The 27,257-nt window shown below is 46.1% G+C and overlaps 2 protein-coding genes across 2 annotated transcripts in view; one reads left to right on the top strand and one right to left on the bottom strand.

Moving 5' to 3' along the window:
• MBTD1 (mbt domain containing 1) overlaps positions 1–13,847 on the bottom strand; it is a 64,877-nt gene extending 51,030 nt beyond the window's left edge. Inside the window, exons 1-5 of the mRNA XM_040435166.1 lie at positions 13,690–13,847; positions 8,185–8,386; positions 5,073–5,206; positions 3,037–3,151; positions 2,876–2,958 (exon numbers count right to left, since the gene is read on the bottom strand). Coding sequence (XP_040291100.1) covers positions 2,876–2,958; positions 3,037–3,151; positions 5,073–5,206; positions 8,185–8,386; positions 13,690–13,710 — 555 coding nt within the window. The 5' untranslated portion in view covers positions 13,711–13,847. The remainder of the gene's footprint in view (positions 1–2,875; positions 2,959–3,036; positions 3,152–5,072; positions 5,207–8,184; positions 8,387–13,689) is intronic.
• A 113-nt stretch (positions 13,848–13,960) lies between these two features.
• Positions 13,961–27,257, top strand: part of UTP18 (UTP18 small subunit processome component) — a 39,729-nt gene continuing 26,432 nt past the window's right edge. The window contains exons 1-6 of the mRNA XM_040435167.1: positions 13,961–14,108; positions 17,599–17,834; positions 20,258–20,379; positions 22,916–23,011; positions 24,252–24,322; positions 24,779–24,876. Of these exons, the coding sequence (XP_040291101.1) occupies positions 17,613–17,834; positions 20,258–20,379; positions 22,916–23,011; positions 24,252–24,322; positions 24,779–24,876 (609 nt within the window). The 5' untranslated portion in view covers positions 13,961–14,108; positions 17,599–17,612. The remainder of the gene's footprint in view (positions 14,109–17,598; positions 17,835–20,257; positions 20,380–22,915; positions 23,012–24,251; positions 24,323–24,778; positions 24,877–27,257) is intronic.

Genomic DNA, 27,257 nt, shown 5'->3' with positions numbered 1-27,257 from the left:
CTTAATGAATACAGTCAGAAGACGTCCACCAAGTCTCGTCAGGTTTCTGAAACCCAAAGATATTGTTAAAAAAAAAAAAAAAGACAGATTTTGTGCAGAACAAGTAGCTGAAAGATTGCAAAATGAATCTGAATTCTATACACAGCTATAAACATCACCATTAAGAGGCGGGAAACTAAAAAAATAAGGGGGTTTGAAAATGTATACTAATTTCCAATTATATTTTTGTGTACCGTTTGTATAGTAATAAAGATGTTAAATTGAAAAAAAAAAAAAAAAAAAAAGAGGCGGGAAACTACTAAACAGATTAATACACTATCGGTAAGATTTATTAAACTGGTGTAAAGTAGAACTAGATTAGTTACCCATAGCAACCAATCGAATTCCATCTTTCATTTTCCAAAGGGCCTGTGTATATAGGAATCCCCCTTTAAATGGCATCTGTCAGCAGATTTGTTCCTATGACACTGGCTGACCTGTTACATGTGCGCTTGGCAGCGGAAGGCATCTGTGTTGGTCTCATGTTCATATGTGCCCGCATTGCTGAGAGAAATAAGGTTTTAATATATGCAAATGAGCTTCTAGGAGCAATGGGGGCGTTGCCATTACACCTAGAGGCTCTGCTCTCTCTGTACCTGCCGCATTCTCTCCACCCTGTAGGAGTACAGGGCCAGGTGTGATCATATTTACACTGCCTGGCCCTGTCAATCAAAGTGCAGAGTAAGCAGCAGTTGCAGAAGGAGCAGAGCCTCTAGGTGTAATGGCAACGCCTCCGTTGCTCCTAGAGGCTTATTTGCATATATTAAAACATCATTTTTCTCAGCAATGCAGTCAAATATGAACATGGGACCAACACAGATGTCTTCAGCTGCCAAGTGCACATGTAACAGGTCAGCCAGTGCCATAGGTACAAATCTGCTGACAGAAGCCCATTAACGGGGTTTTCAGGGAGTAGCATACTGATGGGGGTCTGACATCCGGCACCGACACAATCGGATGCTTGAAGAGGCTGTGGCCTTCTCACAGTATACCAGGGATGCTCAACCTGCACTCCAGATGTTGTAAAACTACAACTCCCACCATGCCTTGCTATAGGCTTATGGCTGTAAGCTGTCCAAACATGATGGGAGTTGTAGTTTTTCAACAGCTGGAGGGCCGCAGGTTGAGTATCCCTGCAGTATACCAAGCACAGCACCATTTATAGCATAGTGGCTGTGCTTGGTACTGCAGCCCAGGTCCATATACTTGAATGGGACTCGGATGCACATAGGTCATGTGACTGATGACCGTGACGTCACTCACCTGGCCTCCTCAAACAGCTGATCAGTGGAGGTGCTGGGAGTCGGACCTCCACCGACCAGGTACTGAAGAGAAATGTGACTCCATTTTGTTTCTTCTAAATATGTAAAGAATAGTTATAACATCTCACCCACGCACTGATTCCAGTTCCCCCGCTGTGAGTTAGGTTCGCTTATCTGTCCCAGGACAGATTCTGGGAATCTCCTAGAGCTAGTACAAACGTTCTTGCCTTATTCAGGGTCATTCGGCACAACTGCGTACATTCTTATATGATTAAAACCTATTCTTACTGCACGTACACATACCATATAAGGATGTTCCGGAAGTATGTGTGTGAGCACCAATGTTTATCTTTTATGATTGGTTTAACGCTGTTGTTATGCACACTTTTCTACTGCCTATATAAGGCCAAGCGATAGCATAATAAAGTTAGAGTGTTTCTCAGTGATACCTGTGTGTGTCTGTTATTGCCAACTGAGAAACATCTCTCCTGGTGTCAGTGTCTCAAACCAAGGTTGTCGTAGAGGTCCAGAAAGGTCCAAATCCTTTCAGTTTGGGGGCTCCGTCCGGGATAGAGAAGGCCATCCTCGTGTCCGGTAAGAGAGACATCCTTTTTGTCTACTGCCCGGTCCGAGGGCACTGGCCACATCTCTACCCGTGAGTTTTTATTATGTATCCGGGATACATTGTTAAGCCTTAAAAATAGATTTAGGGAGTTTATAATAAGTACTTGGAGTACTTTCATGAATAAGGCCGGCACTTGGAGTGCCACGCACGGCATAGAGTCTCAGAGAGATCTATCCGTAAGTTGGTTTGTGTCAGGGACACACCATAGGATCTCCGGGAGATCTATTTACTTTACCCAACTGTCAACAGATTTTTTAGTACCAGGGTACAGGTAAAAGAGACCTGACTTAAAGAGGACCTTTCACCGATTCTTACCCTATGAACTAAGTATACAGACATGTGGAGCGGCGCCCGGGGATCTCTCTGCACTTACTATTATCCCCGGGCGCCGCTCCGTTCTCCTGCTATGCCCTCCAGTATCTCCGTTCCCTAAGTTATGGTAGGCGGAGTCTGCCCTAGCGCTGGCCAATCGCATTGCAGAGCTCACAGCCTGGGAGAAAATAACCTCCCAGGCTGTGAGCTCTGCGCTGCGATTGGCCAGCGCTAGAGCAGAACAAGGGCAGACTCCGCCTACCATAACTTAGGGACTGGTATCTCCGCCTACTATAACTTAGTGAGCGGAGATACCGGAGGACATAGCAGGAGAACGGAGCGGCGCCCGGGGATAATAGTAAGTGCAGTGAGATCCCCGGGCGCCGCTCTACATATCTGTATAGTTAGTTCATAGGGTAAGAATAGGTGAAAGGTCCTCTTTAACTTGGTTTGAAGCATACCTATATTTAGAGTATAAGATACATAGAGTGTTAAGATTTATCTGTTTGTGTGAGAGCTATTGTTCTGGTGGTAAGGATAGATCATCAGTATTCTAGTCCCAGAAAACCCCTTTAAGAAAAAGCTTGATTCATCAGGACTTCTGCACACTTGACCAACATTGAAGGACAATACTTACGTGTTTGAAGCAAGTCACTGGAGCAGCCACCAGGTTTTGTCTAGTGATGTAGGTGCCCCAGGTGAAACCCTCTGCTGGGATGGCTACTAGGGAAAGAGAATAAGTATTAATCTCCACAGTGTGTCATGGAGTAATCGAAGAGCCAAGAGAATTGTTCTCACCAGTTTTATTTAATGACTGATTCTTCAAGGTAGCTTGATATTGTGCATAAGCTGCCAACTTAGCAACTAATGGCTGTTTTTGGAGAACCTTTGCCTTTTTATTGGGAGGTTTACCCTGAAATAAAAATAAATATAAATGCATCTAGGAGGAGCAAATAACTGAAAAGTATCAACTTGGACCATTATTTTACAATTCATATCTAGATAATCAGCTTTGTAAATGTTTGCATTGATCCTGAAGTACAGACTGTACTATAGCCCAGAGCTGCATTCAAAGTTCTGCTGACTGCTGTATGAGCAGACCATTACTATAATCAGTAGACTGGATTACTGTACGGTGCCTGGTGTAAGGACTACACTTCCAAGAATGCAAAATCAGCAGGAAAAGCTCAATACAGACACAGAATTAGGCTACATGCACACGAATGTTGTTTGTTTCCATGTCCGTTCCGTTTTTTTGCGGATAGGATGCGGACCCATTCATTTCAATGGGTCCGCATAAAAATGCGGACAGCACACCGTGTGCTGTCCACATCAGTATGTCCATTCCGTAGCCCCGCAAAAAAAATAGAACATGTCCTATTCTTGTCCGTTTTAGGCATTGTTACAATGGATCTGCAAAAAAAATAAAAATAAACGGATGGTATACGGAGGTCATCCATTTTTTTTGCAGATCCCCAAAACACATACGGTCGTGTGCATGTAGCCTTAGTAAGACGTTCTGGGAGATTTCAGCTCTGAAGTCTGTAGAATTGTAAATGTGGTCTGCACTTTATTACAGGATCTAACTCAGATAAGCAATTCAATGTATTTACAGAGTTACTCATTTAATTTAGATTACTACTGTACGTAGCCCGTGAAAAGTAGTTTAACCCCTTGAGGGCATCCGCCATACACGTACGCACATTAAAGATGGCGTCTGTTCCAGAGCAGAGTTGGCGCCAGAGCCACTGGGTTTTTGCTGCTTCATACAGAAGATGCCCAGTGCTAATGCCAATCACAGACATTTAACCCCTCAGATGCCATGGCATCTGAGGAGGTGTTCAGGGGGTGCTGTTTGTTCCATGTGGTAGCCTCAGTCCCTATAAAGGATCCGAAGCTAACACAGCAGTAGTTCCTATAGAGGACTGAAGGTGGCAGGGCTCCATAGGAACGTACTGAATGTCCCACAGGCTGCAATAGCAAATCATTGCATTCTATGGGGCAAGCAATCTAACGATCGGACATTCAAGTACCCCAAGGGAACTTAAAAGTATGTAGAGAAAAAAAGTAAAAGAAAAAAAAAAGTTTTTAAAAATATAAAAATTCTAATCACTCCCTTTTCCCATAATAAAACTAAACAAAAATTAAACATCTTAACACTACCACGTCCCAAAATGTCTGAACTATTAAAATATACATGTATTTATGCCATTAGAAAGTACAATTTGTCCTGCGATAAAACAAGCCCTATGGCTATGTAAATGGAAAAGCAAAAAATTTTTTTAAAAAGTTATGGGAAGGCCAGGCATAAAAAAAAAACAAAAAAAAAAAAAACGGAAATGCAAAAACGCTAAATAAACTGCAGCTCTCTTTTTCCAAGGCAAAATGGAAAATTATGTGATGTGAGAGTTACACGTCATCCAGTTCCAAATGAATACCATCAAATTCTGGTGGACCTCATTGACTTACATGCGGCCCATTAGTGTTCTATTATTTTTGATGGTAAGAACTGAACATCAGGCAGCGATATTTATGCTGTTAAAAATACCAGAAAGGCCAAGAGGGACCCCTAGAACAAAAATCAGAAACCTTTGGCACTTCAGCTGTGATAAAACTACAACTCCCAGCATGCTCACTTGCTTGGCTTTTGTCAGATCTCCCATAGAAGTGAATAGAGCATGTTGGGAGTTGTAGTTTCCCCACAGTTGGAGTGCCGGAGGTTGCTAAACACTTACCTAGAGCCTAAACCACAGCACTCTCACACCGCAGGTTACAGCGATCTAATAGAGAAAACCAAGACGAGAGAAACAGGTGCAAGTATTACGATCCACTACCTGTAGTCTTGCCAGGAGGCCCGCCTTCTTGGAATTTGAAGAATAACTTCGCGAGCATGAGACACTGCAGAACCTCTTTGTTTTAGAGTAGAAAGCGTCTCGGACCCCGACCATTCCACACATTTCACATGTAGCTAAGAATAAAAATTCAAAGTAATAAAACAGATAAATTAATATGTTCTGGTTCAGAGAGAGTCACTGGTGTAAGGGTACAATCCCTGAAACTCTGGGGAAAGGCACATGGCGCTCTATGTCGCCCAAAATGTGCTACTTACCTGAAAGACGCCACTCTGGAGTCCCCCCAGTGTCCTCCAATAGGCTGCAGCCGAAGCCTGTGTTGACCATGACAACCTGACCACCAAGAAGCACGGCATGCCATAGAACATAGTGCAACTATTATCCACTACTAGCAGGTGTAGCATTTCCTATGCTACCTGTCAAATGGCTCGTGCCAGTGCTGCTTGGTGGTCAAGTGGTCACGGCCAGCACAGTTACATGTGCACTTGGCAGCGGAAGACATCTGTGTTGGTCCCATGTTCATATGTGCCCGCATTGCCGAGAAAGATGATGTTTTAATATATGCAAATGAGATTCTAGGAGCAATAGAAGCGTCGCCATTACACCTGGAGGCTGTGCTCTCTCTGCAACTGCTGCGCCCTCTGTACTTTGGGCCAGGCATGCATGGTCACGTTTACACTGCCTGGCCATGTCAATCAAAGTGGAGAGCATGCGGCAGAGCCTCTAGGTGTAATGACAACACCCCCGTTGCTCCTAGAGGCTTATTTGCATATATTAAAACCTTTTTCTCAGCAATGCGGGCACATATGGACATGAGACCACCACAGATGCCTTCAGCTGCCAAGGGCACATGCACCAGGTCAGCCAGTGTAACCACAGTGTAACCACACATTCAGAGGGGGACCAGCGGTTGTAGAGATCAATTAAGATGGTTAAGGCTCCGTTCACACTTCCTTTAGTTCTTTCCTATCAGGCTCTTAGAATAGCACAGCACGCTGCATTATCTTATCTAGTGCAGATAAAAAGTAACGAAACCCAACAGACCCATTATACGGCAGTGGTGTGCGGCGGCTACTATTATAACTGATCAGTCAAGTTTTCCAGTAAAAACAGAAGCCACGACGCCAGTGAAAACCCCAATAGACATAGGATGTGAACGGTCTGGCCCACCTTTACATAACATGGTTAACCTTGCCGCCAGCCAAACAGTCATCCCGCAGCCAGTCCGGACCTGTGCCACTGCCAGCCCGCCCACACAGTAAGACTGCCCCAGCCCCCAGTCACTATCTTTCCAACCCCAACCCGGATCATTAGGTTTCATTGGCGCAATTAGAAATGACTGGGCCTCACAGGAAATTTTTGAATGGGCCCCCTAGTTGTTCGGCACCTCTGACCGGCAGAGACCCTTGACTTCTTCCCTAAGGCTGGGTTCAGACCTGAGCGTCTTCGATATGCGCGTTTAACGCGCGTTTTTGACGAGCGTTTTTTGCAATAGTAAACGCGCGTTTGACGCGCGTTTGTGTGATTGACTGCAATGTCCTTTGGCCACAAACGCGCGTCAAAACGCCCCAAAGAAGCTCAAGTACTTGTTTGAGCGTAGGGCGTTTTACAGCGCGTTTTTCAGCGCTGTAAAACGCTCAAGTGAGAACCAGGGCCATAGGGAAGCATTGGCTTTCATGTGTTGAGCGTTTGAACGCGCTGTAAAACGCTCAAGTGTGAACCCAGCCTAATACAGTACAATTATGGTCCAATAGACAGTGTTAAAATATCATATTACAGTGTACATATATTTCCATGACTTGTCTATTGGACAATAATTGTACTGTATTAGGGTCTCTGCCGGTCAGAGGTGCTGGACAACTGGGGGGAGGGGGCCCCATTCAAAAGTTTGCTGTGGGGCCAAGGCATTTCTAATTACGCCAGTGTCCTTAACATTTTCGGTAGGTCATGTATACATTTCTTTATTGGCAAATGGGGGTGTGTGGCAGGGGAGGAGCCAGGGCAGGAGGAGGGATGCTCCAGGGTAGTGGGCGGGGTTAGGGGGGCCTAATTCAGATTCTTGCTATGGGGCCCAATGATTTCTATGTACGCCCCTGGGGTGCACTGACCCCCATTGCAGCTGCTGAGGCTCATCTGTTTCTGTGACTCCCATAAAAGTCAACGGAGAAAGCGTTCCATGTGGTCTTAGTTCTTTCTCTGCCTGAATGTGGCGGGCAGAAGCTATCTCACTACACAGGCCAGGCAGTCTGAGGACCTCTGCTATGGAGATGGATGCAGGTCCCAGAGCTGGCACACACACCGCCACACATTTATGACATATCTTGTGGATGTACCATATATTTCTAAGCTGGGAATGCTCGTTTAAGCAAATGTAGGTTATTTCCATGGAGAGAGCAAGATAAAATGCTTTCAAATAACTCGGGTGCAGTTTATCCCCGAGGAAACTACGAAAAATCCAACCTGTCTGATGGAATAAAGTGTGCCGCGCCATAGATTTGGGGCTCCCTTCAGCTGGTCGGGCACCAGAACACCTACTCCTGCCATGAGCCGGCGTAGATAGATCTGAGGAAGCCTCATCCACATTTAGAAAGTCATAAAATCTTCAAAAAATTGCAAAAATGTCAAATACTAAAATGTGCATCTTTTTTTTTTTTTTTTACTGCTGAAGCCCCAGTAGGGTGGAGAAACCTAGAGGAAAGGGACATTTTATGCTTTTCTAACCTTCTGCTTCAAGTTGCACAATATCTACAGGACTAAAGATTAGACAGGCAGATCAGCAAGAGATTGACGGGAGGGAAGTGTTTCCTCCCGGCAATCGCTTGCTAGTTAGCGGAGGAGACCGCTGCTATTACATGCAGCGATTTCCTCTGCAGCCATTGCTCGTCCCTATGCTAACTAGTGGTTTGCTGGGGGCAGATCGCTATTAGACAGCACGATCTGCCGCCGGCAAGAGCTGATGCATGGTAAAAAAAATCTGAATTGCCCGATGAACAAGCTTACTTGTTCATCAGGCAATCCGCTAAGCTTAGTGATTATTGGCCAAAACATCAGCCAGTGTTATACAGCCTTAAGACACGAAATATCATCTACTTACCCATGCCAGATTTGCCATCTGGATAAGTGTACACCTGCCCATTGTTCTTAATAATAGGGAGACTGGACTGTAGTGGGGCCACCTCCTCTTCACTCTCGTCGGAGCTGGAGCTGCTGCTGGTGTCCTCACTGCAGCTATCATACCCGTCAAACATTCCGAATGAGTCCCGTCTTTTCCGCACACAGTGTGAAGAAAGGTCAGCCTGGAAAGACACAAACTCCACCAAGTTAACCAAGACTGAACACACGTCCTATTAGACGGTCAAAGCTCCTGAGATGCCACCTACTGACAAGTCAGCCATTTCTGGTTACATTTCCAAGAAGACCACTATTCCAGCAACCACAAGGGTGGTCACCAACCTCTGATGGCCATGTCTACTAGTATTCAGTGATTCATCTCTCCTGCCCATGTTGCTCCATAACAAGGCAGACATACCATTGAGGAGTCTGGGAAATCTGGAGGCTAACCAATATGGTTGCTGTGCGAACGGTAAGCTAAGACCGTCATATAGGTTGTCACAGAAATAAACAGAGTACCAAGAACCAGAACAACCCAAGGACTTCCATTAATGGTATCACTACAGTAATCCTACTCATGCAGGTCATATACTGGAGCAGGAGAGGACTTCCAGCCTTTCAGAACCACTTATGGGATCTCAAAGATCAAGATGTAATGTTCTCATCAGGAGGATAAGTGGCCATCGTGGACTTCTGGTGTGACTGATCTCCGGGAAAACAAAGGACCCTACAGTACAGCCGCCCCATGCACATGACAGTGTCAGCAGATCTCATAAATAGGGTATATGGCCAAATTAACTGGTTCACGACCAGAGCAGAAAAGTCACAGTCCGGTGCTAGTTTGTGCTCCTCTACGTGAACTTTCTTCAAGCTGATCTTGTGGGTCATCAGAACCAGCAGACCTGCATGATAGGCTGCAGGAGCGGAGCACACTAGAGATAACGTCGATCCCAGCAGTGGTCAGGCAGAGGGAAAAGGTCAGCACTTGGGCACCCGGACACATGATCATGGGATGCTGAAGGGCTGTCATGGAAGCATAGTTCATGGTTCTCCAAAACAGACAATGCAAAATAAAAATATTAATATTCCTTGACCACTAAGGACCAAACAGGACAGGTTGTTGTGGGGTTAAAGGGTATTCTGGAATCCAAGTACCAGACATGGCGCCATCCATGTCTATGTGGTTGTGTCTGGTACTGCAGCTCGGCACCATGACCTGGAATAGGATTAAGCTTCCGTACTGAACACATATATGAATGAGGGCAGAGCTGGTATCGCAGCGAAGGGACAAGGACTCCTGCAGAAGTAGCAAAGGTTGGACCCCTACTAATCACACATAGAAGGCTTATGCCTCGGCTACCCCACCAGTGTTATACAAGGCTGGCGCTAGGTGGCATCTTCGGCCATGTGTAAAGTCATGCACTTAGTAGATGTGGGCTGTTCCAGCCCAGACATCTCAGCCGAACTGAAGTCTTCAACATATACACTGCATTCATTATTTGATGCCATTCATTAGTATGGACAGCAAGCAATGTCACAAAGATGGGCCTCCAAAGCTGCGGTCTATAAACACGTGGCACAGGCTGCCAGGTTAGCCAAAAGGTATGATAAAAAGGATAAAGGATCAATAAAAAGACACGTACTGCTTGCACAGAGACAGTTCTGGAGAGACAGCAGGTGCAGTCAATGAAACTTCACACACAAGGGAGCGGCATCACAAGACTGGATACCAAGCTGCAATTAAAAGAGCCTTGCCCATGATAACAGCGGGTAATTACAGGGCAGAGTCTGTTTCTCTTCTTTAATTGCCAACACCCTGATACAGGCCGGAGAGGATCACAAGGGGCACTGCACCGTGCGCACTGACGACATACACGGTGTACCTCCACTGAGGAGTGTCCCAAGGCATTCACAACAAGTTATCCATGTCTATAATGTCAGGATGGAAAGATACGTACAGTCTATGGAGCCTGGAGGCTTTAGCTCAGACAACTGCATATGTGATTTCTGCCTTAAAGGGGTTGCCTCATCTGACACATTGGTGGCATATCACGAGGATATGCCACCAATGTGACATAGGTGCAGGTCCCAGAGGCGGTTGCTGCACCTATCTCCAGAACGGAAACCTGGAAGTAAAGGAGAGCACACTACGCATACGCAGCATGGTCGCCACTCGCCATTTATTTCTATGGGACTTGGTTACTTTCAGAAGTCCCATGGAAATGAGTGGTGAGTAACACACAAGTGCAACCACAGCTCCATTCACTTTTATGGGACTGCTGGAGATCACCATGCCACGATAGCATATAAAAGGGAAAATAAATTAAAAGGGGTCCTCTCTACCAGCTAACCTACTGACAGCTCAGTGTGACAGCTCTATTTCCCAGACTGAACACTGCTCCTCTGACTGGACTCACAGCATCATAATCCAAGCTGCTAAATGAGGTCTGTCCACCTGAGGATAGGACCCCGAGACAGAAGGTTTCTATGCCAAGGCAGAGTCCAGGAACCCTGTAGAGACATCAGCTTCAGAAGAAGGAACCAGGACCTTTTGGGTCAGACTGGTGCAATTAGAATGACTTTAATGTTCTCCTCTCAAATCTTCTTCAAAACCCCGGGTAACCCTCAGTTTTCAAGATTGATCCAAGTCCATTCTTGGTATGGTTACTACATGGACTCCGCGCAAAGCCCATCGCGGAAACCACAGACCAGCGGCTTCTGTTGTGGGATACTTAAAGGGGTTATCTGGTAAGTAATACTGATGACCTATCCTCAGCTGTTAGAAGAGGTCAGACGGCCTCTTCCTAGGCCATCTGATGTCACCGTCCATTGGTCACATGACCTAATTTCAGCTTAGCCACATGGAAGTGAATGAGGCCGAGGTGCAATACCATGCATAGCCATTATACAATGGACAGCGCTGTGCTTGGAGAGCTGCGCTCCCCACAGCTCCGATGAATGCACTGGCTCCGTGAAACAGCTGATCAGCGGGGTCTCGGGACTCTGACCCCCACCGAAGACATAATGATGACCTATTCTTAGGATAGGTCATCATTATCATTTCACAGATAGCCCCTTTAATGTGAACATACGCCTTAATCTAAGTGCACCTGGAGGTTGCTGATCCCTGCTCTAGTGCATGACACCTCCAGGGCCCTACATGAAGTAACTTCCTATAAAGAGATCCAGCAGATGACGGCCATGGCACATCTCTGCGGGCGCAGCTCTGGAGGAGGAGGAACGCCACCAAATATTATGTAGAAACCAGGCCAGTTTGTCGGAGGAGGTCACTGGTAGGGGTCCATGAGCGAAGACCTTCGCCAATCAGTCCCAGATATCTCAGCATACGTCTGCATTTTCACAAATTGGTAAGGTCTCAATTGATGGACGCCGCTGATTTCACCATGTCTTGATAACTCTCAAGCCCACACTGACAATGCTGCAGTGGTTACAGACAAGACTATCTGTAGCGCCACCCTAAGGTGGAGGAATGCACAACACAAGGGAGATCATCGCTCTTATAAAGTTGTGGAGCTTCCAGATTATAACTGACCCGTGTCCACGCTGGAGATATCACAGCAGCCTCCACAATTACAGGACTCAACCACTAAACCTAAAGCCGTCCTCCAACAACTAGATCACATGACCAAAAGAAATTGAAGGGGCGCGGAGAATTTATATACCCCGTCCATATCCACCACCAGTGCTGCCCCCATATCCATCACAGATGTAGTGAGACTGTGGAGGAGACGCGCTCCTGTCTCTGTACATCTGGACCACAATTTGTTTTTCATCACATTACTTATCTACCAATTAAAGCCAGCGTGAAAGTCCAGAGCTGCATTTACAATTCTGCTGGTTGTCACAGGAAACAGTCAGCAGGCTTACCAACAAATCTCCTATAAAGATTTACCAGATTTCTGTACAATGTCTACACTTCAGAATGCAGCTCTGAAGCCGAATACAGACAGTAACTCAGGACCAGAACAAGATAAGTAATGCAATGTATGTACACAGTGACTCTACCAGTAGAACAGTGAGTGCAGCTCTGGAATATAATACAGGATGTAACGAGGATCAGTACATGATAAGTAATGTAATGTATGTACACAGTGACTGCACCAGCAGAATAGTGAGTGCAGCTCTGGAGTATAATACAGGATGTAACACAGGATCAGTACAGGATAAGTAATGTAATGTATGTACACAGTGACTGCACCAGCGGACTAGTGAGTGCAGCTCTGGAGTATAATACAGGATGTAACTAGGATTAGTACAGGAGAAGTAATGTAATGTATGTACACAGTGACTCTACCAGTAGAACAGTGAGTGCAGCTCTGGAATATAATACAGGATGTAACGAGGATCAGTACATGATAAGTAATGTAATGTATGTACACAGTGACTGCACCAGCAGAATAGTGAGTGCAGCTCTGGAGTATAATACAGGATGTAACACAGGATCAGTACAGGATAAGTAATGTAATGTATGTACACAGTGACTGCACCAGCGGACTAGTGAGTGCAGCTCTGGAGTATAATACAGGATGTAACTAGGATTAGTACAGGAGAAGTAATGTAATGTATGTACACAGTGACTCTACCAGTAGAACAGTGAGTGCAGCTCTGGAATATAATACAGGATGTAACGAGGATCAGTACATGATAAGTAATGTAATGTATGTACACAGTGACTGCACCAGCAGAATAGTGAGTGCAGCTCTGGAGTATAATACAGGATGTAACACAGGATCAGTACAGGATAAGTAATGTAATGTATGTACACAGTGACTGCACCAGCGGACTAGTGAGTGCAGCTCTGGAGTATAATACAGGATGTAACTAGGATTAGTACAGGAGAAGTAATGTAATGTATATACACAGTGACTGCACCAGCAGAATAGCGAGTGCAGCTCTGTAATATAATACAGGATGTAACACAGGATCAGTACAGGATAAGTAATGTATGTACACAGTGACTGCACCAGCAGAATAGTGAGTGCAGCTCTGGAGTATAATACAGGATGTAACTCAGGAGCAGTACAGGATAGATAACACTGTACATCTCCTAACATGTAGATTATTTCTGTACATAAGCAGTAATTTGATGGACCTGTAACCCTATGTGGTCACGTGGTGAGAGGCTTCTGCAATACATGCAGCCCCATCACACAGTCCGCTGGGAGGCATGGTAATAAGTGCTGTGCAGGTTTCATACAGGGTGCCACAGCTGACAGCCACTGACTTTTCGGGGTTCGGGGCGCCCCCCTGTGGTTGGCAGAGATTATAACACACATTCCATGCATATAGCAGCAGCTGCAGGATAAGGCATCCTCACACACCTGCCGGGGGCTCAGGTACTGCAGGGGCTACAGGGTGGCAGCCCCCCTCTAGAGCCCAGAACTGGGGTTCACCTCCAGTCAGGCCTCACTGCAGCACAGGAATGACAACAAAGGGGGCAAAGCCTGAGCCCTGCCCAGCCACTCACCAGCTCCTTAGCCTTTTCCATCAGCCCCTCATGGAGGACCCGGGTGTGAGTTCCCAGCGCCGTGGAAACCGGACAGAGAAACGTGATCTTCCCTCAGCTCAAAAACAATGAACTCCAGCACAACATCAACAAAACCAGCAGCACGCCGCCACTGCGCCTGCGCGCCCCGCAGCTTGTCATAGGCTCTCGCCTAAGGGGCCATACCCACTTCCGGCGGAAGCTTGCTGTGCGTTCCTCACAAGCGCCGGATGTGGGCGGGGCTTGCCAGGCAGTGACGCCCAGAGGCTTTTCACAGCGTATGTCGCCTCTGTAGTAATTGTGGTGGAGCCAGAAGTAAAGGCAGGAGCGGAGGCCGCTAGGGGGCGTGGTTCCGGGTTTGGGTTCAAAGGTCGCAGGAAACTCCACGTGCTTTTACAGAGGTGAGAGATGTGTGCGGTGGTCCCCGTGTGACCGATGTCTGAGACAGGGGCTGTAGGACGTGTTCTGTGGTGGTCAGCGCCAGCCATGCACATAGATCCATGGGGCAGGGAGTGGGAGACGATTATTGAGTGTATTTGTAGAGGGAGGATTTTGGGTGCAAAAAAAATGGGCCAAATCTGTGCGGGAACCATTGGTTTCAATGGGCAGCTGCAGCTCATGCAGCTGAGGGCCGTTGCTGCGCGGTTTTGAAGGCAGAGCCAAGTAGGTGCAGGTCAGATCTTGGCACGGTTTCTGCCCTGCAATACGCGGCGGATTTTGCCTCATGCACACGACCGTTGTGTTGATCCGCATCCGAGCTGCAGTTTTTGCGGCTCGGATGCGGACCCATTCACTTCAGTGGGGCCTCAAAAGATGCGGACAGCACTCCGTGGGCTGTCCGCGTCCGTTGCTACGTTACGTGGTCTGGAACAAGAATAGCCAGTTATATCCACAGCTGTCCGTGCCGTTCCGCAAATTGCGGAATGCACGCGGATGCCGTCTGTGTTTTGCGGTCATGTGCATGAGGCCTAAACCTACCCTCGTCGTCTGGAGCAGCAGTGCACTTACCATTTATGGCAGCTCTGGAGTTTTCTGGGTTCTGGTATCATGGCCAGTTTATAGACCGCTGATTAAAGGGCTTCTGTCACCTAATTAGCCGAAAAATGACTTTTTGGGGGGGTGACAGAAGCCCTTTAATAGCTGGTAAATAATGTTGGATCCCTCGATTGTGATTCCTCAGCCCCCCAACCATTCCTCCTTAGCGTGGTAGTTGAGAATGTGCCCTGCTTCTCCTTATAAACTGGTATCCTGATTACTATTAGATCGGTGTGGGTCCTACTGCTGGTACTCCCACTTATTACAAGAATGGGGGGGCCCTGAAATGAATGAAGCAGCTAGTCGAACATGAGTGCGCCCCCGCTCTATTAATTTCTACAGGAATTCCGGAGATAGCCGAGAGGATAACTTGACGTAACCAGAGTGCCCCTTTAATGACTATAGGACAGACAGATTGCAAAGACAATACTCATTCTTGATTGTGCAGTGAAGAGTATCTGGGGCCTAAAACCCCCATTTTGAGTGATCGGTGCAGCCCCCTCCAGAGATCAGTTATCGCCTTTTCCTGTGGGTAGGTTATCAATGCATGTGGCAAGGAAAACCATGGCATTTTTAGTGCCACGTGCAGTTCAGTGGGGGCCGCTGACAGGCGGATCTGGTGACGTGAGGCAGAGTGGTGTGGTGATCTCAATAAATTGTATTAGTAAGTTCCTTTAGGCGCTGCTTCCATCACATTTTGGAAAATGAGTGGCCAAACCTCTTAGGCCCCTTTCACACGAGCGTGGCGGATTAGGTACTTTCACACTGCCGTTTCTGGGTCCGCTTGTGAGATCTGTTTCAAGGCTCTCACAAGCGGCCCAAAACGGATCAGTTCAGCCCCAATGCATTCTGAATGGATAAGGATCCGTTCAGAATGCATCAGTTTGGTGTCTGTTACGTTTTTTTTTAGACGTTCACTAAAACGCAGCTTGCCGTCTGACGATGCGGAGCTAAACGGATCCGTCCTGACTTACAATGTAAGTCAATGGGGACGGATCCGTTTATATTGACACAATATGGTACAATTGTAAACGGATCCGTTCCCCATTGACTTTCAATGTAAGTCATAATGCAAGTCTATGGTGAGCAAAACGGATCCGTCCTTCCGTCTTATGCATTCCGTTATAATGGAAAGCCATAACGGACTCCATAACTCTAGTGTAAACCCACCCTTAGCAACCATCAGTGAAAAACGCGTTGCAACCGCACTTGCTTGCGGATGCAATGCGTTTTTCACTGAAGACTCATTCACTTCTATGAGGCCAGGGCTGCGTGAAAAAGGCAGAATATAGAACAGGCTGCGTTTTTCATGCAACGCAGAACTGATTTGTGAAAAAAAAAACGCTCATGTACACAGCCCCATTGCAATTAATGGGTCAGGATTCAGTGCGGGTGCTATGCGTTCATGTCACGCATTGCACCCGCGCGCGGAAAACTCGCTCGTGTGAAAGGGACCTAAGGCCAGGGCTGAACACGGCTTCTGTGACACGAACAATGTCATTATAACGTTGTGTGTTTCTGCCCAACCTCAGCCATACTGAATTGTACCCACATAATGCTGTCAGTACAGCCGCAGTCAGACTGGTATCGACAGCATTATAAATTGTCACAGGAGCAGTATTCAGCCCGGGAAATACAACTCCCACACGGAGCGTGTCCCGGACTGTATTCGCTTGTCTGAAACTGGCCTAAAGGGGGTGTCCAACTTAGGATCGTTATTGAAATAAACACCTCCCCCTTATCAAGGGCACCTTACCTGCTCCCCGATGTTCAGTTCCAGCTCAGCTGTTTTCACTGTTCTTCGGATCCCACATGTAACCTTAGTCACATTCAGAGGTCACGTACGCGGCTGCAGCCAGTGGTTGGGGACATGTCACTGCTGCCAGTCATTGGCTGCAGCGATGCACAAGACTATTGGGGTCATTTATCAAACTGGTGTAAAGTAGAACTGGCTTAGTTGCCCATAGCAACCAATCAGATTCCAGTTCATTTTCCAAAGGAGCTGTGAAAAAAATGAAAGGAGGAATCTGATTGGGTACTATGGTCAACTAAGCCAGTTCTGCTTTACACCAGTTTGATGACCCCATATGTCCATACCTGCCTGGATCAAAACGTTCCAGAGACCGGAAGATGGAGCAACAGTAGCGCGTTGGGTGGGAGCAGGTAAATATGAATCTTTCAGGAGTCAATACAGGCTAGGGGTCTTCAGTTAGTAGTTAAAGGGGTATGCCAGTTGTAGCAAGTTATTCCCAATGCATAGAAAAGGGGAGATCTACTTGATCACTGGGAGTGTTGCTGCTGGAACACTCAACGATCATGGGGACCCCCAAATAAGCGGAACGGCTGGTGGAGCAGGTGCACTGCTGCTCTATGGAAGTTCCAGAGACAACCCAGTACAGCGCTCGGCTCTTTATGGAACTCCCATCGTGATGAATGGAGCACCAGTGTACATGCTCCACCTGCCGCAGATACAAGAGAAGTACCTTCCTGCAATGGTGGTCTGTGACAGACGGCTTCTGCAGGAAGGGATCTGTTGCGTCTATGTAGCATCTGTCAATGTGATAATTATTAGGGGGGTCTTATGTCTGGGACCCTCGCTGATCACGAGAACCACCAGACCTTTCACTTCTGTCACTCCCAATAGAAGTGAATGGAGCATGGATCACACATGCACACTACTGCTTCATGGGGGTCCCAGCAGTCATACATTTATTACCTGACCTGTGGATAGGTGATTTATGTTGTTCGCGGGGCAACCCCTTTAATGGAACATTTCCATGGACCAGGATCACATCTATAAAATGTAAAGTGGCGTCGCTAGGAGGTAATATTTCTTTTTTATGTCTTACGTCTTAGCTGTCAGAAGTGAAATGCTGTCAGCAAAGCGCAAGACCCTCGGGGGTCATAGCCCTCCTCAGAGAAAGCGGCAGCAGAATAATGCAAAGCCACAGCAGAGCAGAAAACAAGAAGAGGAGCTGAAGGCGAAACACTTGCAGATGCTCGCGGAGAAGCCGGACACGGAGAAGTGTCTGGAGGATTTGGTCTTTGGTGGAGAGGATGAATTTGTGGACAGGCTGCTCAGTCATTCCAAGGTATTTCTTATGTTTGATGAAGTTCTTAAAGGGGTTTCCTTGTTATTGATGACTTGTCCTCAGGATAAGGTCATCAATATCAGATCGGTGGGGGTCTGTAAAACAGCAGGCACCTGAGGGGTTAATAGCAGCGGATCGCAGCGCGCAGTCATAGCGGCTGGGTGCCGGGTATGGGATATGGCCGGCACCCGCACCCGCAGCCTGCGTTTGTATTAAGCATAAACTATATTCTTTGGTGGCACAGTGCACCGAACCCCCCCAATCCCAGTATTATAAAGTAGAATCATTGGTGGCGCAGTGCGCCCCCAACCCCCTCCCCCCCATATATTATCATTGGTGGCAGTTCCGATCGGAGCCCCAGCAGTGTAAGCCTGGGGCTCCGATCCGTTACCATGGCAGCCAGGACGCTACTGAAGCCCTGGCTGCCGTAGTCTGCTCCCTGCTGCTGTGTGTACTGTGCACAGGGATGAAAGCTCCTAGGTTCTAGCCCCTAAGGGGGGAAATAGTTATTAAATAAAAAGTAAAAAAACAAACAAACACCAAAATATTAGGTTTAAATCACCCCCTTGCCCAATTTTATATATAAAATATAAACAATAAAAAAAATATTGCCACGCTGAAAAAGTGCGAACTATTAAAATATTTAAAAAATATCTCCTATGCGGTGAACGTCGTAACAGAAAAAAAACTTGCAATTTGTCTTTTTTTAGTCACCTTGTCACGACAAAAATTAGGTTAGGGCTGTTCTATTATGGTCCAGACGTTCCATAAAATGTGAAATGCATGCGGCTTTTTTGGTGTTTTATTTTTTTCACATGGTATCGAGTATCGCAATACTTTTTTATGGTATCGAAATCGAGTCAAAATTTTGGTATCGTGACAACCCTAGGTAAGACGTGTTTTTTTTATTTTATTTTTTTATTATACCGTAATTATACGTATTTTAAATTTGGCGACTAAAAATTTTAATTTGGCGACTAAATTTTTCAGGTTAGGAGCCAATAGCTCATTGATATTTTTTTTACTCTGGAGCCCTGAGCTATGGCACCCGCCATAGCGGGCGCAATCTTTAAAGTCAGGGCTTCCACCGTACATGTACAGCGGGTGTTGGAAAGGGGGTTAAACAGCTGGTGAAAGTTTGTGCTGGAAATCTGAACCCCACCAATCGGATATTGATGAGGATAGGTCATCAATATTTGTCTGAGAAAACCCCTTTAAAAGGCTTGTTTCACTTCAGCAGGTGACGTTTATCATGTAGAGAAAGTTAATACAAGGCACTTACTAATGTATTGTGATTGTTCATATTGCTTCCTTTGCTGGCTTGATTCATTTTTCCACCACATTATACACTTTTGCTTGGTTACGACAACCCTGCAGTCCAGCAGCAGTGGCCGTGCTTGCATACTATAGTTAAGAGTGGTGACCTCTCTTGTGGCTGGGACTGTGGGAGCTTTTTTCTATAGTATGTAAGCATGGCCACCACTACTGGCTTGCAGGGTGGTCGTAACCAAGGAAACAAGGAGAAGTTTATATTGTGGTGGAAAAATGAATCCAGCCAGCAAAGGAGACAATATGAACAATAACAATACATTAGTAAGTGCCTTGTATTAACTTCCTCTACATGATAAATGCCATTTTCTGAATTGAAACAACCACTTTAGGCCCCTTTCAGACGAGCGGGTGTAACGCTGCAGACTCGCCGCGCGGCATCCGGCCTGACCTTCCAGCACTGCCGGGGTTGCATAGCCTTATATTGATTTATGATACTATGTAACCCTTACAGTTCTGGAATGCTGTCAGTGTCATATAATACATTCCAGAACTGTAAGGGTTGCATAGCATTATAAATCAATATAATGCTATGCGACCCCGGCAGTGCTGGAAGGTCAGGCCGGGAGCTGCGCTGCGAGTCCGCAGCGTGACACCTGTTCGTCAAGGGGCCTTAATCTAGATATCTCCATTCCTGGATTTTGTGGAGCAGGATTGCTGTTCTTTACAGCCAGGTTCCCACTGCTTCTGTGCCTGCGCCATCATCTCAACTTAAGGCTACATGCACACGACCGTGACGTTTTTTTGCAAAAAACAGAAGCCGCCCGTGTGCCTTCCGCAATTTGCGGAACGGAACGGGCGGCCATTTATATAACTGTCTATTCTTGTCCGTTTTGCGGACAAGAATAGGACATGTTATATTTTTTTTGCGGAACGGAGCAACGGATGCGGACAGCACACGGACTGCTGTCCGCATCTTTTGCGGCCCCATTGAAGTGAATGCGGACCCAAACAACGGCCGTGTGCATGAGGCCTAAATCTGTAGTGGTTGTGGGACTGGTCCTCTTACTAATATGCACATCACAAGGCGACAAAGGGCTAAACAAGTCAGCTAAGCAGGAGGACAGGTCTTGTCATTGTTTTGTATCTTGTAGGTCAATTTTGATCCCAGCTCCGATCTTCTAGAGGACGATTCTGATAATGAAACCGAGAAGGACATTGCAATCCCTGCCAAGAAACCAGCATGGGTGGATGAAGATGATGAGGGGGATGAAAGGTATTCTAGCATATGGAATGTATGGCCTTGTGTTAATTCCAAGCCAGGCCTTGGAAACCTGAAGAATGTTTGGATTTTGCCTCTTTGTATTCATAACTTTTATTTTTAGGTCAATGCTTTCTAGGAGCCTTGTGTCTTTTTGCAGGATGAGTTTAGTTATATGGCTTCTATTATGTCTATATTTGGATGTATATGAAAGTTTGATAGATTTCAAATATATATATATATATATATATATATATATATATATATATATATATTTTATTTTTTATTTTTTGGTGCTGTAATTAGGGATCGACCGATATTGATTTTTTAGGGCCGATACCGATAATTTGTGAATTTTCAGGCCGATAGCTGATAATTTATACCGATATTCTGGGAATTTTCTTTTTTGAAAAAAAAATAAAATTCCTACACAAATCTGCTGAAAATTAACATGTTTATTGTTAACGTGTATTTATTTATTTTTGTAAATCTTTATTTTTCATTTATACTTAATATTTTGGTGTTTTTTTTTTTTTTACTAACTTTTAGCCCCTTTAGGGACTAGAACCCTTGTCCTATTCACCCTGATAGATCTCTATCAGGGTGAATAGGACTTCACACTGTCCCTGCTGCCCTGTGCACACAGCAGCATGGAGCTTACCATGGCAGTCAGGGCTTCAATAGCGTCCTGGCTGCCATGGTAACCGATCGGAGCCCCAGGCTTACACTGCTGGGGCTCCGATCGGAGGAGCAGGGGAGAGGGGATCCTGTGGCCACTGCGCCACCAATGTTTTTAATACTGGGGTGGGGGGCGCACTGCGCCACCAATGATTAATACAGGGGGGCTTGGGGGGGAGAACTGCGCCACCAATGAACATAAATCTCTCATTTATTCATATACAGGAGGCGGGAGCTGGCTGCAGAATCACATAGCCGGCTCCCGACCTCTATGAGCGGTAGCTGCGATCCGCGGCACCTGAGGGGTTAACTACCGCAGATCGCAGCTATTGCTCATAGAGGTTGGGAGCCGGCTATGTGATTCTGCAGCCAGCTCCCACCTCCTGTATATTAATTAATGAGAGAGGTATCTTCATTGGTGGCGCAGTTGCCATAACCCCTCCCCTCCGCTTGTCCTCCTTTCTCTCATTGGCGGCAGCACAGGGGGAGGGAGACACGGCTTCCTTCCCCCCTGTGCTGCTGAGGGAACGTGGAGAGCGCTGTCAGCAGCGCGATCTGTGTTCCCGATACGTTATCGGAATATCGGCAAAATAGATGCCGATAACTGTCAAAATACTGAATATCGGCCGATAATATCGGTAAAACCGATAATCGGTCGATCCCTAGCTGTAATGTACTTGCATATATTGAACTGTCTACTAATATTAGATAGGGTGTTGTTGTGCCATACTTTAAAGAGGACCTTTCACCAGTTTTTCCTTTATAAAAGCGATACCTCACACTGTAGCCCATGTTCCCTAGATGTCATATTGCAATTTTTTTTCATGATATGCTCCTCGGTTGCGCCGCTGTGCCCCTCGCCCTGTTTAGGTGCCCGGTATGTTAATTAATAGCATCGGAACAAGGAGAAGGAGACATCCTCTTTTCTCAGTGGGCGTCTCTTCTCCCTGGCTGTGGCGCTGTTCAATCACAGCGGAGCGCGTCACAGCCATTGAGAAAAACCAGCTCACGTTCTTCCGGGCTGTGACGCGCTCCACTGTGATTGAACAGCGCCACAGCCAGGGAGAAGAGACGCCCACTGAGAAAAGCTGATGTCTCCTCCCTGTTCCCATGCTATTAATTAGCATACCGGGCGCCTAAACAGGGCGAGGGGCACAGCGGCGTAACCGAGGAGCCTATCGTGAAAAAAAAATAGCGATATGACATCTAGGGAACATGGGCTACAGTGTGAGGTATCGCTATTATAAAGGAAAAACTGGTGAAAGGTCCTCTTTAAAGATGTTATCCAGGAATGGATAATATTGACCTATCCTCAGGATAGGTTATCATTATCGCATCTGTGGGGGTCCAAATCCTGGCACCTCTGTCAATCAGCTGTTCCAGGGAGCTGCCGCTCTCACAGGAGCACTGGTGAGTGCTCGGCAGCCTTCAATACACGGCACCATACATAGTACCGCGGCTGTGCTTGGTATTGCAGCTCAGCTCCATTGATTTGAATGAGGCTGAGCTGCAATTAGGCCATGTAATTGATGTACGGTGACGTCACTGACCTAGGAAAGGTCCTTAAAGGTGTTGTCTAGCGCTTAATATTGATGACCTATCCTCAGGACGGGTCATTAATATCAGATCGGCGGGGGTCTGATACCCGGCACCCCACCGATCAGCGAGGAGGTGGCACTGCTTCCACTTCAATACACTGCATTTTGTCTTGGAAGTGCAGCGTAATACAAGCACCCGCTCCACAGGAGACGCGACTTAGTTTAATGACGAGGAACCAGCGCTCACATGGAGGTATATGCTCCCATTTATGTAATTCAGAAGTCTTTGGATGTAAATGCCTTTTGCTCATGATCATCAAACATTGTATTTGCAGCATTGAAATGACCCATCGCTATAGGAAAGATGTGATGAAAAGTAAAGCTGAGAAGACGCTAAAGAAGGACAAGCTTCAGATCAGACTACAGCAAGAGTAGGTGGTTACTACCCATCTCTGGGCTACAGCTTGTGTGTGACTGCTTGCTTCCTATAGCAGAGGACCATGGGTACCGGGCCATATATAATAAGGGTACTTTCACACTTGTGGCAGAGGATTCCGGCAGGCAGTTCCGTCGCCGGAACTCCCTGCCGGATCCGGTAATCCGGACGCAAACGGATGGCATTTGTCAGATGGTTACGGATCCGTCTGACAAATGCATTGAAATACCGGATCCGTCTCTCCGGTGTCATCCGTTTTGCCGGAACACTTGGGGCCGGATCCGACATTAATGCATTTCAATGGAAATTAATGCCGGATCCGGCATTCCGGCAAGTGTTCAGGATTTTTGGCCGGAGAGAAAACTGCAGCATGCTGCGGTATTTTCTCCGGCCAAAAAACGTAAGAGGGACTGAACTGATGCATCCTGAACGGATTGCTCTCCATTTAGAATGTATTAGGACAAAACTGATCAGTTCTTTTCCGGTATTAAGCTCCTGTGACGGAACTCCGTGCCGGAAAAGGAAAACGCTAGTGTAAAAGTACCCGAAGGCCTTGACTTCAGCAGTTTCTGTACCTACAAATGTAATAGTTTAAAGCATACCTATTATTTTTACAAACTTCTGAGAATGCCATATGTCAGAAATTCGGATTGTGGGGGTCCCAGTGCTGAGACCCCCAGTGATTGATGAAACAAAGGGACAAATACAGTCAGCCGAACAGTGTGCCTGTTCCTTTCTACTCGCCTTTCCTTGGAGGGCTGATTGTGCAGTGTATGGATTTATCTGTCCACCGCTTTCTAGGCTCCTCAAAGAGAGCTGAGCAGAGACAAACCGAACCAGACGAGCACACCACTCAGCTGAGCGCTCCTGCCACCTGGTGGCCAAAATAAGAATTGCCGTTTGAATGCTCTCAGCCTCTTCTGCGAGGCTGAGCGCATTCAAATCAATCACTGGCCACTGAGGATGCTGGTAACGACCCCGGAATTGTGAGCGTCCGGGTTTTTTACCATTTAGATGCCGTGATCTCACTTGATCACGGCATCTAAAGGCTTTCATTACACAATAATGCCGATCGCTGTAATTAGCCGCAGGTCTTTTCTGTTTAAAACGGCAGAGACCTGCCAGCCATGTGTGCCTATGGCTCTAGCATCATACATGTATGGCGCTGGTAGCGAAAGGCATAATAAACTGTAATATGGCATTAATTAATTAATTTACCTTCCTTCATCTGCCAGATTCCAGAAAGCGATGGGCGGGGTTCCATCTTGGGCTTCCAGAGATCCTAAGAAGAGACGTTCTCAAGAAGGTGACTGAATAACTGAAGCTGACCATACACATAAGTCGGACGTCGCAACGTTTGTACAAACGATCCAATTAACTTCTTGCCGGACTAAACTCAAGGGCATATGTAATAAATATGTAAAGCAAAAAGGCAAATGATCACCCATACAAATGATCGTGCCTTACATGTGTCCAAAAATTCCATGATGACAGATCATTTTTCGGTAAACAGATGTCTGCAGTCAGCCATCTTAAACGATCTTTCAAATTGAATTTTAAAACAATGATTGTCCAAAATAACCAAAACTGGAAATATCAGCCAACTTTTGTATTGTGTGTGTGTGTGTGTGGCGCGCCATATTGTGCCTAACAGGACACAAGTCCAGAAAGCAGACTATTAACTGCTTTACGTTCCAAATTAATTGCCAGGACTGTCGTGTTCAAGGTATATATTTTGCGTGAACTAGCTTTTATTTCATAGATGACGACGAGGAGGAAGAAGACGATGAAGATAACTTGTTAAGTAAAACTGGCAATTTGCTTGCAAAGTCCACTTATTTACCAAATGGCATTTTACAGGTAGGAACCTTTCAAAGTCGGCTGCGTTGTAACAGAAATCAGTCCATGTTCTTGGTCTTCTTTCATCTGCAGAGGGACGCTGGAATTTAAGGAAATAGTGTGCGGTATATTAGAGTACAGGCTGCCAGCACCGGTCATCTTCTCTCAAGTCTTGTGGGCAGATTAATCGGATATATTAATTCCTATGGTTGGAATACAAATACAAAAGGGTTCTTCCTATTCTCTGTTATCGTATATGACTAGGACATGTCATTGAGATCCCTAGTGGTATGGGTTCCTGCTGATCACGACAATAGGACAGAGATCTCTTTTACTTATTCCCTTCATTCCGACTACATAGCCCCATTCAGGGTTAGGAGTGCCAATGTGAAAGAAATGAGGAGTCGTGAGGGTTGTGGCAGTAGACTGTGAGGTCATATTCTGGTGATTCCATTTCTTACCATCTTTAATGAGCTCTTGAAACCTATTAAGTACAGAGAGCCTAAACGCCAAAAGCGATACGGAAAAGCATTGTTTTTTCCTGACTGGTAAAAAACATATTCATGAAAAAAAGGGGGTGAAATTGGTGGGAGCCTTGGCTATAACCCTTATGAAAGAAAGTAGGCCCTCCCGATATTCAGGAGCATTCGGGAAGACAGCGAGGTGGAGCTGGGATTTGTGATACTTCCATGAGCGTCACCTATTGAACATTCAATAGCCACAGTTAAGAAGGGGCTTCACCTGATTCCAGATGGAATAGATAGATGGGCTTCACAAAAAATGTGCAGTACCTGTGTCTCCAACAGATTGGGAATGAGAGCATAAAGTTTGGAGAGGACCTTTACCATCTGGCAAGGCCTAGAAAGCCGTGACCTCAGAGCTTCTAGACCAGGGATGGCCAACCTGAGGCTCCAGCTGTTGCAAAACTACAACTCCCAGCATGCCCAGACTGCCTACAGCTATCAGACTACAGCAGGGCATGGTGGGAGTTGTTGTTTTACAACAGCTGGAGGGCCGCAGGTTGGCCATCCCTGTTCTAGAGAGTGAAGTTCTGTTTTTCCAGTGTGAAAGGCATGGCAAGGTCTCTTTTCTATTTGGTGAGACACCTACTTGGGGAAGAAATTATAATCGAGTATGTTGCAGGAAACCTGAGGAGGGGCATGCTGCTTCAAAGGCTGCACGCTGAGTTATATATGGTGCATTTTTATTATGCACATTGCTTAAAGGGGGTTGTCTGACTTCAGCAGAAAAAGTTAATACAAGGCACTTACTATTGTATTGTGATTGTCCATGTTGCCTCCTTTACTGCCTTGGTCCATTTTTCCATCACATTATACACTGCTCATATCCAGGGGTTACGACCACCCTGTAATCCAGCCGCAGTGGTCGTTCTTGCACACTATAGGAAAAAGCCCGCTTATGTGTACTCTCGCAGCCCTGGCCACCAGAGAGAGAGAGAGAGAGGAACCTTTTCCTATAGTGTGCATGCACGACCACCGCTGATGGATTGCAGGGTGGTCGTAACCCCTGGAAAGGAGCAGTTTATGATGTGTGGAAAAATGAATCCGGACAGCAAAGGAGGCAATATGGACAATCACAATAGAAACATAGAATGTGTCGGCAGATAAGAACCATTTGGCCCATCTAGTCTGCCCAATATACTGAATTCTATGGATAGCCCCTGGCCCTATCTTATATGAAGGATGGCCTTATGCCTATCCCATGCATGCTTAAACCCCTTCACTGTATTTGCAGCTACCACTTCTGCAGGAAGGCTATTCCATGCATCCACTACTCTCTCAGTAAAGTAATACTTCCTTATATTACTTTTAAACCTTTGCCCCTCTAATTTAAAACTGTGTCCTCTTGTGGTAGTTTTTCTTCTTTTAAATATGCTCTCCTCCTTTACCGAGCTGATTCCCTTTATGTATTTAAAAGTTTCTATCATATCCCCTCTGTCTCTTCTTTCTTCCAAGCTATACATATTAAGGTCCTTTAACCTTTCCTGGTACGTTTTATCCTGCAATCCATGTACTAGTTTAGTAGCTCTTCTCTGAACTCTCTCTAGAGTATCTATATCCTTCTGGAGATATGGCCTTCAGTACTGCGCACAATACTCCAAGTGAGGTCTCACCAGTGTTCTGTACAGCGGCATAAGCACTTCACTCTTTCTACTGCTTATACCTCTCCCTATACATCCAAGCATTCTGCTGGCATTTCGTGCTGCTCTATTACATTGTCTTCCCACCTTTAAGTCTTCTGAAATAATTACTCCTAAATCCCTTTCCTCAGATACAGATACTCCTAAATCCCTTTCCACATTAGTAAGTGCCTTGTATTAACTTTGTGTGCATGATAAATGCCATTTGCTGAAGTGAGAGAACCCCTTTAGGTTTCTTATT

This window comes from Bufo bufo, chromosome 6, assembly GCF_905171765.1.
Source record: "Bufo bufo chromosome 6, aBufBuf1.1, whole genome shotgun sequence".
NCBI classification, from domain to species: Eukaryota; Metazoa; Chordata; class Amphibia; order Anura; family Bufonidae; genus Bufo; species Bufo bufo.
This window is presented reverse-complemented; position numbering and strand designations above follow the sequence as displayed.